This window comes from Hylobates moloch, unplaced genomic scaffold (genome assembly GCF_009828535.3).
Source record: "Hylobates moloch isolate HMO894 unplaced genomic scaffold, HMol_V3 SCAFFOLD_16, whole genome shotgun sequence".
In the NCBI taxonomy this organism is placed as follows: domain Eukaryota; kingdom Metazoa; phylum Chordata; class Mammalia; order Primates; family Hylobatidae; genus Hylobates; species Hylobates moloch.
The window spans coordinates 24,898,417-24,914,882 of NW_026652291.1; the positions used below are offsets into that span (position 1 = coordinate 24,898,417).

General features: G+C 35.8%; 1 protein-coding gene across 8 annotated transcripts in view; it reads left to right on the forward strand.

The window, feature by feature from the left end:
- CEP128 (centrosomal protein 128) overlaps nt 1-15,454 on the forward strand; it is a 447,534-nt gene extending 432,080 nt beyond the window's left edge. For 4 of the 8 annotated variants that reach the window (XM_058429717.1, XM_058429720.1, XM_058429729.1 and 1 more), the window contains 2 exons: nt 6,860-6,968; nt 14,346-15,372. In XM_058429717.1, the coding sequence (XP_058285700.1) occupies nt 6,860-6,968; nt 14,346-14,449 (213 nt within the window). In that variant the 3' untranslated portion in view covers nt 14,450-15,372. Of the gene's footprint in view, nt 1-6,859; nt 6,969-14,345 lie in introns of all 8 variants that reach the window. The other 4 variants (XM_058429719.1, XM_058429718.1, XM_058429721.1 and 1 more) reach the window with 3 other exon arrangements.
- Nucleotides 15,455-16,466: the final 1,012 nt, after the last annotated feature.

Here is a 16,466-nt window from a genome sequence, read left to right on the forward strand (position 1 = left end):
AACACTTGGAAATTAAACAGTATGCTCTTGAATGACCAGTGGGTCAATAAAGAAACTAAGAGAAATTTAAAAATTACTTGAAACAAATGAAAATGGAAGCATAACATATCAATACCTATGGGGTACAGCGAAAGCAGTACAAAGAGGAAAGTTTATAGCAATAAATGCCTACATCAAAAAAGCAGAAGAACTTCAGATAAAAAACTGAGTGATGCATCTTAAAGAACCACAAAGCAAGAGAAAACTAAACTCAAAATTAGTAGAAGAAAAGAAATAATGAAGATCATAGTAGATATACATGAAAGTGAAATGAAAAAAATACAAAATATTAACTAAACAAAAAGTTGTTTTTTTGAAAAGATAAAATTGACAAACCTTTAGCCAGAATAAGAAAAAAAACAGAGAAAAGACCCAAATAAATAAAATCTGAGAGGAAAATGGAAGCATTACACCTGATACTGCAGAGAAGATCATCAGAGACTTCAATGAGTAATTATATGCCAATAAATAGGAAAGCTTAGATAAAATGGATAAATTCTAGACACATACAAGCTACTGAGATTGAACCATGAAAAAAATCCAAAACCTGCATAGGCCAATAACACGTAATGAGATTGAAGCCATAATAAAAAGGCTCCCAGCAAAGAAGAGCCTGGGACCTGATGGCTTCACTGCTGAATTCTATCAAACACTTAAAGAACTAATACCAATCTTACTCAACCTATTTCAAAGAATAGAGGAGGAGGGAATACTTCCGAACTCATTCTATGAGGCCAGTATTACCCTGATACCAAAACCAGAAGAAGACACATTTAAAAAAAAGAAAAAAGAAAAAAAAAACCCACAGGCCAATATCTCTGATGAACATTGATGAAAAAAATCTTCAACAAAATACCAGCAAACCAAATTCAATAATCTATTAAAAAGATTATTCATAATAGCCCAGGGATGCAAAGATGGTTTAACATACACAAATCCACCAGTGTCATACATCATACCAATAGAATGAAGGACAAAATCCATATGATCATTTCAATTGATACTGAAAAAGCATTTGATAAAATTAAACATCCTTCATGATAAAAAAAGAACCCTCAAAAAACTCAGGTTTTAGAGGGATTTTAAAAGGAACATATCTCAACACCATAAAAGTCATATATGACAGGCCCACAGCTAGTATCATACTGAATGAGGAACAACTGAAAACCCTTCCTCTAAGATCTGTAACCAGACAAGTATGCCCACTTTCCCTAGCTATTAAACATAGCCTTGGAAGTCCTAGTTAGAGCAATCAGAGAAGAGAAAGAAATAAGGGGCATCCAAATTGGAAAGGAAGAAGTCAATTATTCTTGTTTGCCGATGATATGGTCTTCTACTTGGAAAAACCTAGACTGTACTGAGAAGCTATTAGAACTGATAAACCAATTCAGTAAATTTGAAGGATACAAAATCTACATACAAAAATTAGTAGCATTTTTATATGCCAACAGTGGACAATGTGAAAAAGAAATCAGAAAAGTAATCCTATTTATAATACCCAGAAATAAGATACCTAGGAATAGACATAACGAAAGAAGTGAGAGATCTCTACAATGAAAACTATAAAACACTGATAAAAGAAATTGAAGAGGACACACACAAAAAAATGGAAAGATATTTTATGGTCATGGATTGTAAGAATATTGTTAAAATGTCCATACTACCCAAAGCAATCTACAAATTCAGTGCAATCCCTATGAAAAGATCAATGGCATTCTTCATGGAAATAGAAAAAACTATCCAAAAATTTATATAGAACCACAAGACCCAGAATAGCCAAAGCCATCCTGAGCAAAAAGAACCAAGCTGGAGGAATCACATTACCTGACTTCAAATTATACTACAGAGCTATAGTAACCAAAACAGCATGTTGCTGGCATAAAAACAGACACATAGACCAATGGAACAGAATAGAGAGCCCAGAAAAAAAATCTGTACATTCACAGTGAACTTATTTTTGACAGTTTCCAAGAACATACATTGGGGAAAAGACAGTCTCTTTGATAAATATTACTGTAAAAACTGGATATTCATATGCAGAAAGATGAAACTAGAATGTATACCTCTTATCATATACAAAATTCAAATCAAAATGGATTAAAGACATAGATGACTTCAAATTATGAAACTACTATAAGAAAAAAGAAACTCTCCAGGATATTGGATTGTGCAAAGGCTTTGAGGAACACCCCAGAAGTAGAGGCAACCAAAGCTGGAGAGCTGGGATCACATAAAGTTAAAAAGATTCTGCACATTAAACAATCAGCCACATGAAAAGACAACCCACAGAATGGGAGAAAATTTTGCAAACTATCCATCTAATAAGGGATTAATAACTGTAATACATAAGGAACTCAACTCCATAGGGAAAAAAATCTAATAATTTGATTTAAAAACAGGCAAAAGATCTGGATAGTCATTTCTCAAAATAAGATATACAAATGGCAAACAGGTGTAGGAAATGGGCTCAAGATCATTGAGAAATGTAAATCACAACTCTGAGATATCATCTCACCTCAGTTAAAGTGGCTTTTAACCCAAAAGACAGGCAATAACAAATGCTAGCAAGGATGTGGAGAAAGGGGAACCCCCATACAGTGTTGGTTGGAATGTAAATTAGTACAGCCACTGTGGAGAACAGTATGGAGGAGTTTCAAAACACTAAAAATAGAACTACTATATGATCCAGCTAGGTATCCCACTTCTAGGTATACAGGGACCAAATGGGAGGTCATTGGATCATGGGGGTGGTTTTCCCCATGCTGTTCTTGTGATAGTGAGGGAGTTCTCACAAGATCTGATGGTTTTCAAAGTGGCAGTTTCCCATGCTTGCTCTTTCCTGGTGCCATGTGAAGGAGGTCCTTACTTCCCCTTCTCCTTCCGCCATGATTGTAAGTTTTCTGAGACCTCCCCAGCCACCAGGAACTGTGAGTCAATTAAACCTTTTTTCTTCACAAACTACCCAGTCTCCAGTAGTTCTTTATTACAGTGTGAAATCAGACTAATACAGGATTATTGCACTCTGTATGCCTGTATCAAAATACCTCATGTACTCCATAAATATATACACCTATTCTGTACCCATAAAAAGGTTTTAAATATTTTTTAACAACGTATGTTTAGTAAATGTTATGAATAACTCTCCCAATAAATTTTTCAACTGAAATGAAATGGATATTTTTAAAAGCCTTAAAATGTATCATTCAGTAATTTCAATTCTAAGAATTTATGTTAAATACATAAAAATATGGACAGAAGTTTTTGTACCAAGATGTTAATCAAATGCTTATTTATAACAGAGAATACTGGAATCAATTTTAAATTTTGAACAATAGGAGATGAGTAAAATAAAATACTATATAACCCTAATAATGATAATGATGATCATGATAGAGAAAATTCCCATGAAAAAATAGGAAACAATATTGTCAACAAAGGTGATCTCCATATAAACAGATATTTATAAGTAAGACCTGGGAAAATGTATCCTTAAATTATGCTAATAAGTTTTTATTTTAAAATATTTGTTGAATAATTTTTCTCTTGAAATTTTCCCGTATTTTTTAAATTTGCTAGAATGAAATATGTCAGTGCCATATTTTGACTGTCATATGCCAGGTAGCTGGCTTTATCATTAAAAATTTAAATTAGGCCAGGCACGGTGGCTCACGCCTGTAATCCCAGAACTTTGGGGGGCCAAGGCAGGTAGATCACCTGAGGTCAGGAGTTCGAGACCAGCCTGGTCAACAGGGCGAAACCCTGTCTCTACTAAAAATACAAAAATTAGTCAGGCGTGGTGGTGCATGCCTGTAATCCCAGCTACTAGTGGGCGCTGAGGCAGGAGGATCACTTGAACCTGGGAGGCAGAGGTTGCAGTGAGCCAAGATTGTGCCACTGCACTCCAGCCTGGGCAACAGAGCAAGACTCCATTTCAAAAAAAAACAAAAAAAAATGAAAAAAAAATTATTATTTTTCTTTAAATAGAAAATATATAACTAATGCTTCGATGCCAGTTGACTTTGTTTTAGAAATTTAAAACCATGCCTTTTAGGAAGAATGAATAGTATTTAAATATCTTTGTTTAATTCATCCTTCCTCTGGTAGGCACATTTTGAGGCCATCGTTATACCATCTGTTTCAACAAGATACTCAAACCTGTGTCTCTACTCCTGTCCTCTCACTGTCTTTCTCGATTGTGACATCAGTGAGTAAAATGTGTGTTTGCTTTCCCTTATTGACCTCTAATCATCAAAGCATCTTTTAGTGGGAAACCATTTATTAATGCTTTTCTCTTTCAAAACCATGATTTATATCAAAACCATGATTCAGTGGAGATTTCTAGCATTGGTTGAGATCATAACCCTCTTCTCCATTTATACGTCTTCCAATTTCAGCCACATCTGTAGTATGTCACATCTGAACTGCAGTAGGTAGTTTACCTGCCTCTAGTTGCCCAGTGTCAGCTCATTCTAAAGTAGTTGTTGGAATACATTTGGGGCATAATGTATATCCTTTCCTTTCCAGAGATCCTGCAGTGAATGACTTCAAGTTTCTTATGAAATGCCCATCATTAATGAAAATTGAAAATCGCTTGGTTAAAAACTTCAGGGTCTTCGTCTTAAATCTAGCTAATCTCCTGTATTAGTCTGATCTTGTGTTGCTGTAAAGAAATACCTGAGCCTGGGTAATTTACAAAGAAATTGGCTCACGGTTCTGCAGGCTGTACAGGCATGGTACCGGCAGATGCTTGGCTTTGGGGAGGCCTCAGGGAACTTTTACTCATGGCAGAAGGTGAAGCAGGCACAGGAACTTCACATGGCAAAAGCAGCAGCAAGAGGTGAGGGGAGGTGCCACACACTTAAACAACCAGATCTCCCCGGTACTCACTATTGCAAGGACGGCACCAAGCCATGAGGGATCCGCCCCCATGACCCAACCACCTCCCAGCAGGCCCCATCTCCAACACTGGGGAGTACACTTCAACACGAGATTGGGGCATATATATATCATCTCCCTTTGGAACATGAAGGCTAATGATCTTGAACCACCTGAGGATTATGTTCGTGCCTTTGGCTCAAAATATATGGACCTTTTGAAAATATTTTTAAAACGTTTGCCCTTTCTTTTGCACTTACGTACATTGTATGTGACACAGAAATAAAATATAAAGTTGGTACTTGGTATAGAGAAGGACGGCTAATTCATCAGATGGTCATGTTACACGAGGCCTTACTCCATGTTGGGACCATATTTTGAGGAATCTTTCTGGGCCACCTAACCCACAGATACGGAATTTTTGCCAACATTTCTTGATTCCTTCATCTCCCTAGAATCCTGCTGTTATCCTCAGTTATGGTCTTAACTGATATTCATCCTTCAATCCTGTGCTGCTTCAATTCATTCTCCAAACAGAGGCCCAAGTAATCTTTGAAAAAAATAAATAAATAAAAGCTTGTCATCTTTCTCCTTTAAACTCCTGATTGCCTTCTGATTGTACTTAAAAAAAAAAAAAAAAGTTTCAAATCCTGAGCATGGCCCTGGACCTTACTGTAATCGCTTCCCCCAGGCTCAGTGTACCTAAGCTGTGGGGTCTTCCTCCAGTTCTTCAGACACACCAAACTCTTTCTCACCTCCACACTTAGTTAAGTCTGGAACATCATTCCCTGACTGCCCTCCCTGATCCTTCTCCTCACCTTCCGCTTTCTCATGCCCCACCAATACATTTTCACCTGGCTGATTTCGTGGATTCATATTCAACATTCAAATATTGCCTTAATTATCACCTCCCAGAGGGGTCTTATCTGAATCCTAAATCTAAACTTGGTTCTGCCTGCTATTATCTGTTTTTATAACACTTATAGTTTTTATTATATCATTTATTTGTTTAATGCCTTTCTCTTCTGCAAGCCTGAAGGCTTTCTGACTGTAGACCCCAATGTCTTGCTTTCTCTTAGCCTAGCACATAGTAGGTGCCCAATAAATTATTGTGAATGAATGAATGAGTGAAAGAAGGAAAAAAAATACAAGTATGGTAAATAAGTAGGAAGCATTCATGGTAAGAAAGTGCAGTTTTACTGTTTATCAAAGGAAAGTATATTAAACATGTATTTTAAATCTATTTTATTAGTTAAATTATTTAAAGTTATAGCTGAAATATGTGGAGAAGGACACATTCATATAATACATAAGGAGAAGGACCTTTTCTGGGTTCATTTTCATTTACTAAATACTTATTAAATGCGTGAGACGATGAATATAATCTAGAAAGCAGTCTAGCTAAATGTATTTTAAAACATCCAATTATTTTTATTGACCCAGTATTTTTTCATAAGAATTTGTCATAAGGAATCGTCCTAAATATGGAAAAGGTTATATGTTTAAAGATATTTCTCACAGTGTTGTGTATATGAGTAAAACATTGGAAACCACCTAAATGCCGATAAAATACGGCTGAATAAAACATAGTATATCCACTAGATAGTATAACAGCAACTCATAAGCTAAAGGTTAGGATAAATAATGACTTCAAAAATGTTTACAGCATAAGTTTAAGTTAAACACAAAGTTTTATAAATTCTATTCATGGGGGAAAAAGACTGGAAAGAAATATGTTATGTTACTATAGCAATGGGTGATTTCTTTTTTCCAAATTATGCTTAACATGCACATATTTTATTTTTACAGTGATTATAATTATATTAAATTGTGCACATACAACATAGCTTGTATATTAAGATTTAATTTCAGCTTCAGTACATTTAAATGAGTCTTGGTCCTTACCTTGTGTAATCATTGAAATGCTGTGCCTTTTTTTCCTTAGGGTGACAGAACCTTTCTGGAAGGTTCCCACACTCATGGGTTAGATGACTCATCATCTTGGCAGGATCACAGTCGCTTCCTGTCTAGTCCAAGATTTTCATACATGAACTGTAAGTAATGAAGTCTTGTACCCATTTTTAAATTAGATTTAAGAATATGCAACACATGGGAAAATTAGTTTAAGGCCAGTACCTGATAGTAATATTCATAAGTCTGAGAAAATCCTCATGAATCATGCAAAAAATGTTCAAGGATATTCATCATAGTACACAGTTTACTAAAAATATGTAGAATCCCTCCTTTTTAGACTTTATACTTCTCAGAATAACTTAACCACCCAAGGTGAAAATCTTAATTAGGCAAATTTATTGTTTGGAGATTGCCAGTAACTGTGGATGAATGAGTAAAGACAGTTATTTTATAATAAAATTCAAATTATCAAAAAATTGAAGGTCTTTGCATATAAATGTTGAGAAATATGTAATCTTATACAAAGAGTAAGACTACTATTACTGCTAGATTTCACTCTGTGAATATTTCGTAAATCTTGATAAATGTCATCATCAGTATCAACAAGGTATGTGTCCATTGGCCCAAAATGCCATCTGCCACCATCTATCCCTGCCGTCTCCCTTCCTTCCTATATGTGGTCTTCAAATTTCAGCTTATATGTAATTTCCTTAAAGAAACTTCACAGTTTGAAGTGTAGTCTCTGTTATGAGCACCCACAGTGTGCTACAATTTTTCTTTATATCTTGAGGATAGGAGCAGTGCCTGTTTTGTTCACCACTGTTTCCTTGGCACTCTATATAATAGTTGGCAAATAGTAAATACTCAACTAATATTCAAATAATATTCAATTAATATACATATAAGTTGTTTTTGTTAAGTCCACATTTATCTAAACTATTGGGATCCAAATGTTATTTAATGGATTTTTATTTAGGTAATAATTTCGCTCTTCAGTTTACCATGGGCCTGTAGGGTTATACATTAAATTTGATAATTCTGTCATTTAAAATAGCTATATTGCTCTAAAATAAAATACCAAAACAAGCCACTAGGAAGTAGGTCAAATCCAAAGGTGATAACTCTCATTTTTGCTGGTTTATATTCATGGATTCATTGAATAAATATATATCAGTTTCTGATAAATGGTTTGGTTTTTCATTATTTCATGATTATTTTATTCTAAATGCTGAGCATTTTTTCTTCCTGTCCTAATCATTTTCCCAAGTGATTTTGTATCTACATAATCCAAGAACCACCCTTCAATGTGGACCTCAAGTTGGTTATGGCACCTCAGAATTTGATATACACATAGGCCAAATTTTTTTTCTTTCATATTTAGCAATGAAAAACTTTCTCCAAGTCCTTCTAATATAAACAAGCATGGAGGAGGAAGTAGGGACTTCGCACTATGAAACATCACAGTGTCCCAATTAGTAAGACATTCAAGAGCCTGGAGATAAACAGCACCATGATGTGAACACAGAGGTCTTTGTTATACTGCTGTTACTTTTGCCATTATGACCTTCATAAGCCTTCCTAGAAAGGCACCTAGAGGGAAGTAGTTAGAAGACATTAAATGGAAAACATCAAGATTTTTGGAATTGTATTTACTACTATGATAGGCAGTGAAAGAACCTGTATTTAGGTTTCAACACTAGCATTTCATGACCAGTTGTGGTCATTTCTCTAATTAAGATATATTTCTCACAAGCAACTATAGGTTTCTATAGAAATACACTGGCTGAAAAGGAAATAAAGTTAAATAGGAAAAAATATCATCAAGAGCATAATTTGAAAAAGAAAACATTTATTAAAGTTTATATTGTGAAATCTAACTGAAAAATTTAACCTAAAAAGTAAAACTCTTCATCAGTTTAATTAGTAAATAAATACATTAATTAATTGATTAATCCATAGTCTTATGTTTTACTATTCTTCTCGTGTACAAGTTTGTTTTATGATTTTCTTCCCAGACCTATCCCCATATTTTCAAAAATACTTTTAAAAATTTAATCATAGCTACCTTATCATTAATTACTTTCAAGTAATTGAATTATAATTATTTCTAGAAAACATTCTTATTTGCTTTTCTGATAAGCCTTAAGTTTTCTGTTTTTAATAATGGGGCACATTAGCAGTGAGAAATATTAGGATTACCCTGAATACTTCATTTTTTGTAGCAAAATTTCAGCTCAGTTATAGAAATTGTCCTGTAATTTTTCTTTAATCTCCCTTTAAATTGAAAAATTAAAAAGAACAGATGCCAGGACCAACAAAGAGGAAAACAGAACTTACAGCAAATGAGTAATACAGGGAATAGTGGATGTTTTAAAGAATATCATTAATACCCTTTGAGAGATAAGAGAAAATATTATGTCCACTAAATTTAACAAGAGCAAAATACTATGAAAAAGGAACACAGACTAAGTGGTGTCAGAATTTTAAAATATGATTGCCATAAAGAGAAAAGAAAACTAGAAAGGTGGAAAACAATGTGAAATAACCACAAAGAAAGGAGAAGAAAAAGAAAAAGAATGGGACAATAGAGAGAAAAGATAAAATTTTTAGAAAATCAATTCAGGAGGGACAATAGATGATTAATGTGAGTCTTGAGAGGACAGAGAAAACAGAACAAGAGGCCAAGAGTGGCCAGGCCCACCCAACAAACACCCACTGCACAGTGGCCATCCTGAGATTGTCCTTCACTCTTTTCCTATATTGATGCCCGTGTGCCCAGATCCTATACCTTCCTCTTTCTTGTTTCACTCCTTTCTTTTATGAGAGTGATGCAGGACAAGCAAGCCCCAAAATTGAGGCTTAGTCCTTGGCTTCACCCAGGGAAGAATTCAAGGGCAAGCCGGTGGTGTTAGCAGCAGCTTTTATTGAAGCGGCAGTGTACAGCAGCAGCAGAGGTCCTACTCCTTGCAAAACAGGCCTACCCCATAGGCAGTGTGCCCAGAGCAGCAGCTCAGAAGCAGTTCTGCACCCATAGTTATAACCACTTTTAATTATATGCCAATTAAAGAGCAGCTTATGCAGAAATTTCTAGGATGAGGGTGGTAACTTCCAGGTTGTTGGGTTGTCGCCAGGAAAATGGCGACAGGTGTGTCGTGTTGCCGTGGCAATGATAAACTGACAGGCACACATGTGGGCCTGTCTTATGGGGAGGTGCTTCTGCTTGAGACCCGTTTTAGCTAGTCCTCAATTTGGGCAGGTGTCCAAGCCCTGCCTTTGGAGTCTAGTCCCACCGCCTACCTCAAGAGCACATCAAAGAAAAGGAGTTGGGAGGCCGAGGCGGGCGGATCGCGAGGTCTGGAGGTCGAGACCATCCTGGCTAACACGGTGAAACCCCATCTCTACTAAAAATACAAAAAATAAGCCGGTCGTGATGGTGGGCGCCTGTAGTCCCAGCTACCCGGGAGGCTGAGGCAGGAGAATCGCTTGAACCCGGGAGGCGGAGGTTGCAGTGAGCCAAGATCACGCCACTGCACTCCAGCCTGGGCGACAGAGCAAGACTCCATTACAAAAAAAAAAAGAAAAAGAAAAAGAAAAGAAAGAAAGAAAAGGAGGTGAATATTTTTAGTGTTTGTATTTCTAAAAATAGATTTATTCCGTTATATAAAATTCTAGTGGAAAATGATTTTCTTTCTGAAGTCACTGAACGATTATCCTCCAAAATCCAATGTTGTTGTTGAAAAATCCTTCATTCATAGATAAAGACTGTCACTCCTTTGAAGTCATCTTCTGCACCCCCTTCCCACCCTACCACATCCTTTCTACTGCTCGCTCCAGGAACTTTTAGGATCTTCTCTTTCACCCCAGTGAGTTTGTGATGATGTGCCTCAGTGTGGGTCTTGTCTTATTTATTCTTCTAGCTACTTTTTATCTGGACACTCATGTTTTTCAGTTCTGCCATACTGAAGGAAGAAAGGAAAGATTCTATCCAGAAAATTTGCAGGAAACAAACAAAAAACTGATAGATATCTGATACAATTGAACACTTAAAAAAAAAAAGACTACTAGTGGACATATGGCAGATCCAACTGAGCACTTAGAAGCAAGATGGTCACAGAGAAAGAGCAAATAAAAAGAAATAAAATTAAAACAAGAGTCAATTAATAAACCCAGGAGAAAAAAATAAACAAGAAATGTTGTCATAGTATACTTACTGTGTTTTCATGAGCCATATTTAGTCATAATACTGTAAACAGTCATATAACTAAAAGCTCATATGTAACTATATTGGGAGTATGGGGTGAGGAGAAGGGGGTGGGTGTGGATAATGTCTAAAAATTTAAATCAGAAAATAGCAATATAGGCTTCTCCATGTTTTACAAAAATGAAATAAATACAGAAAATAAAACTGGAAGAGGTGATCATAACTGACTCTGGGGAGTGGGATTGTGGAATTCAGAGAGGTAGGACAAGAAACTCCTGTTTTTCTGTGTAACCCTTTGGTATTATTTGATATGTGTATATACACTTTGGCTAAAAATGATTCTTACAATGACCAGTGTTACTAAGAAAACCCCATCTTTTATGTCTGACTAGTAAATGTCTGATTTTTTTGTTAAGTCTCAGGTGGAACATGAAAGCTGGGGTTTGGAGTTTGGAGCAGTTTAGATCTGTGTAGAGACAGAGGGAGTGGATAGTCATAGGTCATTAAGCAGACATGAGTTTCTGGGCCCACAGAACAGTCAGCTCCTTACTCTAGTCAGAATTTGTACTGAGTGAGGCCCTTTCGTTTAAGCTGTAGATGCTAAGGTATTCATTCTGCTGACTTAGATGCCCTGTCAAACTGTGACCAAACTGAAGTGTAGAATCATTGACCATGGAAAAAACAAAGGAAATGGGAAAATACTGCATAATTTGTGGTCTCTGAAGTGATCCAGCATTAATGAAAGTTTGTTTTAAGAAGTAATTTATGTCAGCTTTGTGTAGTTCAGGTCAATTCAAGAAAAGGTAGATTCCTTCTGCCAGGAAGAAGGGAAGAAATGTATAAATTGTAAGTTTATATTGCCATTGGAAATAGGAACACAGAAATCCATTATTTAAAGCCATGATCACTACCAAATTTATCCTGGCTTGCTGGAAGTTATGGCCGTGAGTCAGGACACTCTTTTAGAAGACTTGGATTCCATTACCTTCAGCCTGTAGACAGTGGGGGCTTAGTAAGAAAGACTCATAATGTCAGCTTTTGAAACTGTCATTTTTGCTTTTCAAAAGTGGCAACTGACCACTAGTCACTATGTATAGCTCCTTTTAGACTAAAGGAACACAACTCCAGGATACAGCCATCACATCCCAGGACTGGGACCAGATCAGATTACACTGAGGTCCATAGTCATCTGACGACTTCTAGAAATCTCTAGTTTTTAAGACTAAAATGTTTCATCTTTGTGGAGTTGGTGTCTCCAAACCAGATTTTAAAAATAAATGCAGATTGTAAATTTCCTGTAAATCTAAAACTGTTCCAAAACATAATGTTTGTTAAAATAAATAAACCCAAAAAGAAGGAATTGTTATTCTTCATGGGGAAAATGTGTTATCTAAGGGTTAGTATAGGAGTTGGAAGTGAATCTTAAGATTATTTTAATTTGATATTCTTAGAAAAGCAAATTAATGAAAGATGCTTAAAAATACTATTTCACTTTCTTACCTCAGTTTACATTGCTATAAAAAGAAAAGTTAGTATTCTCACTTTGTGTTTTGAGGTGCCTCTAATGGTAGTTTAAGTCCCGGGGTGAAAAATAATTTATCCACAGCAAGAATAGCACACTATTTTCACTTCTGTGTTACACTTCAAGGTCTACCTGGCTAACTGTGAAAAGATACTTCATATGTAACCTGTCCTCAGCCTTGTAGAATAAAATGCCAAAGATTAATGGCAATGAAAACACTAGGACACTGATAAAGGCAATAAAATTGTTTCTTGTCCGTTAAAGGATTTAATTCTATGAATGTGCAGTCTCTCTGTCTCTCTCATTTTACAGGTTTATTTTATGTGATTACAGGTTTATTTTATGTGACTGTGGTTCAGGTATTTTTTACTGATCGGTTAAATGCCGGATATTTTTAAATAATTGAATTCTGATTTTTGCAAGTTGACAAGGTACTCTCTAGAGGCGCTCCAGAAACCAGCTAGAAAATCCCCAGTTGGCTGTCATTTTAAAATCCCTCAACTGTATTCACTTGTTCAACCAGTATTTACTAGGAGGCTGTGTACCATGTCCAGTGTTCAGTTGTGGAGTATACAGTAGTGAACAGGACAGGCAAGGTCATGTCATGGAGAAACAAGTAGCGAGCACGTAAACAAGTCATTTAAAATGGTGATTGGTGCTATCAAGGTGAAATGATAGAAGGTACCTGGAACAGGAGCACTCCTTTAGATTGGTGATCAGGATCTGCCTCCCTGAGGAGGTTACAGCTGAAACCTGAATGACAAGAAGCAGTAGCTGAGTTGAAATTGGATGGGAAGCATCTTCCTGATAGTAGGGGCAAAAAGTACAAAAGCTCCGGAGAAGAAAGGGCCATGGTCTCCTAGAGATACGGGCTACTGAGCGAGTGAGTGAGAGGGTGCACCCACAGTCAGATGTGTGGATGTTATTCTGAGTTCACTGGGCAACCATTAAGGGCAGGATGAGGGAGTCATGCAGGAGAATGACATAATTTGATTGACTTTTCAGAAAGGTAACTGTGGTTGTGTTGTGGAGAAAGGATCATAAGGGAACAAGAAGAAAACAGAAAGGGAGAAAATGGTGACTTGGGGGCTGAGATGAGAGCAATGGGGATGGTGTGAATCAGGACTCAGGTGAAATTGATAGGGATAGTCATTAGCGCTCACTCTTAAACTGAATAGATGGATCAGACAGGACAAAGGAAGAGAGGAACTACAGTTTGAGAAATTGGGCAGATGGGTATATCATTTTTCAAGTTGGAGAAGAGTAAGGAATGAGCAGGCATCAGAGAGTGGAGATCAGGAGAGAAGATTTCACACAGACAGTTGGATATAGGCATCTATAGCTCAGACGAGGGGTAGGAGATAGTAAAAGAATAGTAAACTCAGACTGCAGGTCTACTTTCAATAGACTAGAAGTTGTAACAAAGAGGATTCCATAAAAAGAGCCCTTAAGATTTCTGCCTCTAAAATTCTGTGCGAGTGTGCACGTGTGTGTGTGTGCACGCGCGCACATGCATGTGTGGTTTATATCATTGTATCCTGACAAAGCACACACTTTTTACTCTCAGGTATTCTTCAAATAAAATAAAAATTTTAATTCTCATGTGTTTTTTTTAAATGTCTTAAATTGAGTGTATTTATTCTTAGGTTGAAGGTCTGTTAGTCCATGTGAAGTTTAATTATAGAAAACTCGATCAAATACCATGATACATTAACTACCTTCTGCAAAATTAATTTTTTAGGCCAGTTTTATATTCACCTAGGTTTATTTTTCTTTTTCTTCTTACCTTGCCAGCATTTACCAAAAGAACTGTTGCTCCAGATTCAGCTTCAAACAAGGAAGATGCCACAATGAATGGAACAAGTTCACAAACCAAAAAAGAGGAATATGAGAGCTAAAAAAGCAAATGTAATTTGTTATTTTACATGAGTGTGTTACAAATAATAACATCTCTATTCTTACAGCAATTTGGCCCAGATTATCTAACAGACATACCTGCAGCTTTGGCTCTTTGGTATTGCCAAACATTGACAAAAGTGACAATACTGTTGATCCTTGTAAATGATAAACCAATCCAAATAATATCAGCTCATGAATGATGTGCAGCTAATTTATTTGCAACTTATACTAGCACAGAAAGAATGATATTTTTTCACTTTGTATTTTCCTTTTTCAAGTGTGGTCAGTCACATTTTCCCAACCAAAATTTGGATTTCTAATTGAGGCCTTTCAAAAATTACTGGCTAAAAAGAAGGAAAATGAGTTTCCCTTGAGGCAAAAGTTGCCAGCACTTTAGATTCAGGGAGCATTTATATACAACTGATTTTTTGAAAAATGCTTTCTCCCTAATAAATTATCATGTGTTATAACATGTCATGGAGATGTGCATATATAACATTAGACAGTCCACTTTATAAATGCTCAGGACTTTTATATCCATCATCTCAGCAGTCCGCAACTACATATAGTAGCTGAAAATTATTTCCAATCATCCATTTTTAATAGCAATAAAGAATTCATAAATGATATCTGAACTGTAGAGCACTGTAAAGAATTCATAGCACTATTTATTTATTTGTCTTTTTGTGGCCAAATATCCTACTGTGATCACTTCAGTCATATCCTGGACCGTCTTTGGTTTACTGTGACTAAAATCATAGCACCAAACTCCTTTGTCCATGAGATTTATATATAATCTTGTATAATTTGGTACTATCTGCTTCTACCATCCCAACTTTTTTCATCAAAGTGTTTAAGAACGTATTCCCTTTACATGCTGATCTCCTAGTGGAGAAAGATTTATATTAAATGCTAAATAATAGTAAACTTTCAGGAACTGAATCCTATTGGGTCATGGATTCTGCATAGACAAGGGTAATAAAGCAATACCTTTGTAATATGCATTACATTTTGTGTTTGTTAAAGTACACTTGCTCGTTAAGGGTTCTCACATTTCATAAAGATGCTTCCACTCAAGATATGTTGTCCTAACTTACCATATTTGATGGTACTGAAGAAAAAAATGGCAGCCTCTTTCCATGAACTTGAATGCAACTCTTCCTTTAGAACATGAAGATATCTCATATCCAAAAATTGCGTAACACAAGCTATGTAACCTGAGAGTATAGCTATGCATTTTTATCATGTATGCAGTTCAAAAATCTTTTATGGAGTGCTTACTATATGCTAGTCATTGTGCTAGGAGGAAAAAATGAGATACAAAAACAGGTATGCATGTCGCAAAGTTTGTTTGGCATTAGGAATTACATGAAAACAGGAGTGATTTGTTCAGGCTAGCTGGAGAAATTTGGGGTTAGACAACATTAAACAGATTTGGTTTTCTTCTATCTAACTTCAGGAATTCTCAGAGCAATGTAATGTACTACTGAGCATTATGAGGATTTATTGGGAGTATCCTGTGTGGTGTGACTCACAGTCCTGGTGATCCATATAAACTATATCACTCTATGGTAACATTTAAAGTATTGAGAATTTATTTCCATTGATGGTTTGACCAACATCAAAATATTTTATCTCCTTGGTCCTAATAACCAGCAGAGAAGAAAATATGAGGGAAAATTAACAGGTTTTATTTAAATCCTATGGGTAAATGTTAGTTAAATAACTTTTTCTTTTATGTATTAGTAGGGCCTTCATGCTGTCCATTCTCTTCAATAAGAACTGATCTAAACCATTATTAGTGCATCTATGGTCATTTAAAAAAAAATTGCACCAAACCAATTAGACCTGAATATGTAAAGTAACTCAAATTATTTACTTGAGAAATGCTTGAAAACATAGTAGCCAGTGATTTTATAACAGAATGGAGAGGAATCTTATGAAATAACTTTTTAAGTCTAAAAAAAAAAGCCATTATATCTTGTTATTGAATGCCCTGTGCTACTGTTGGATGAA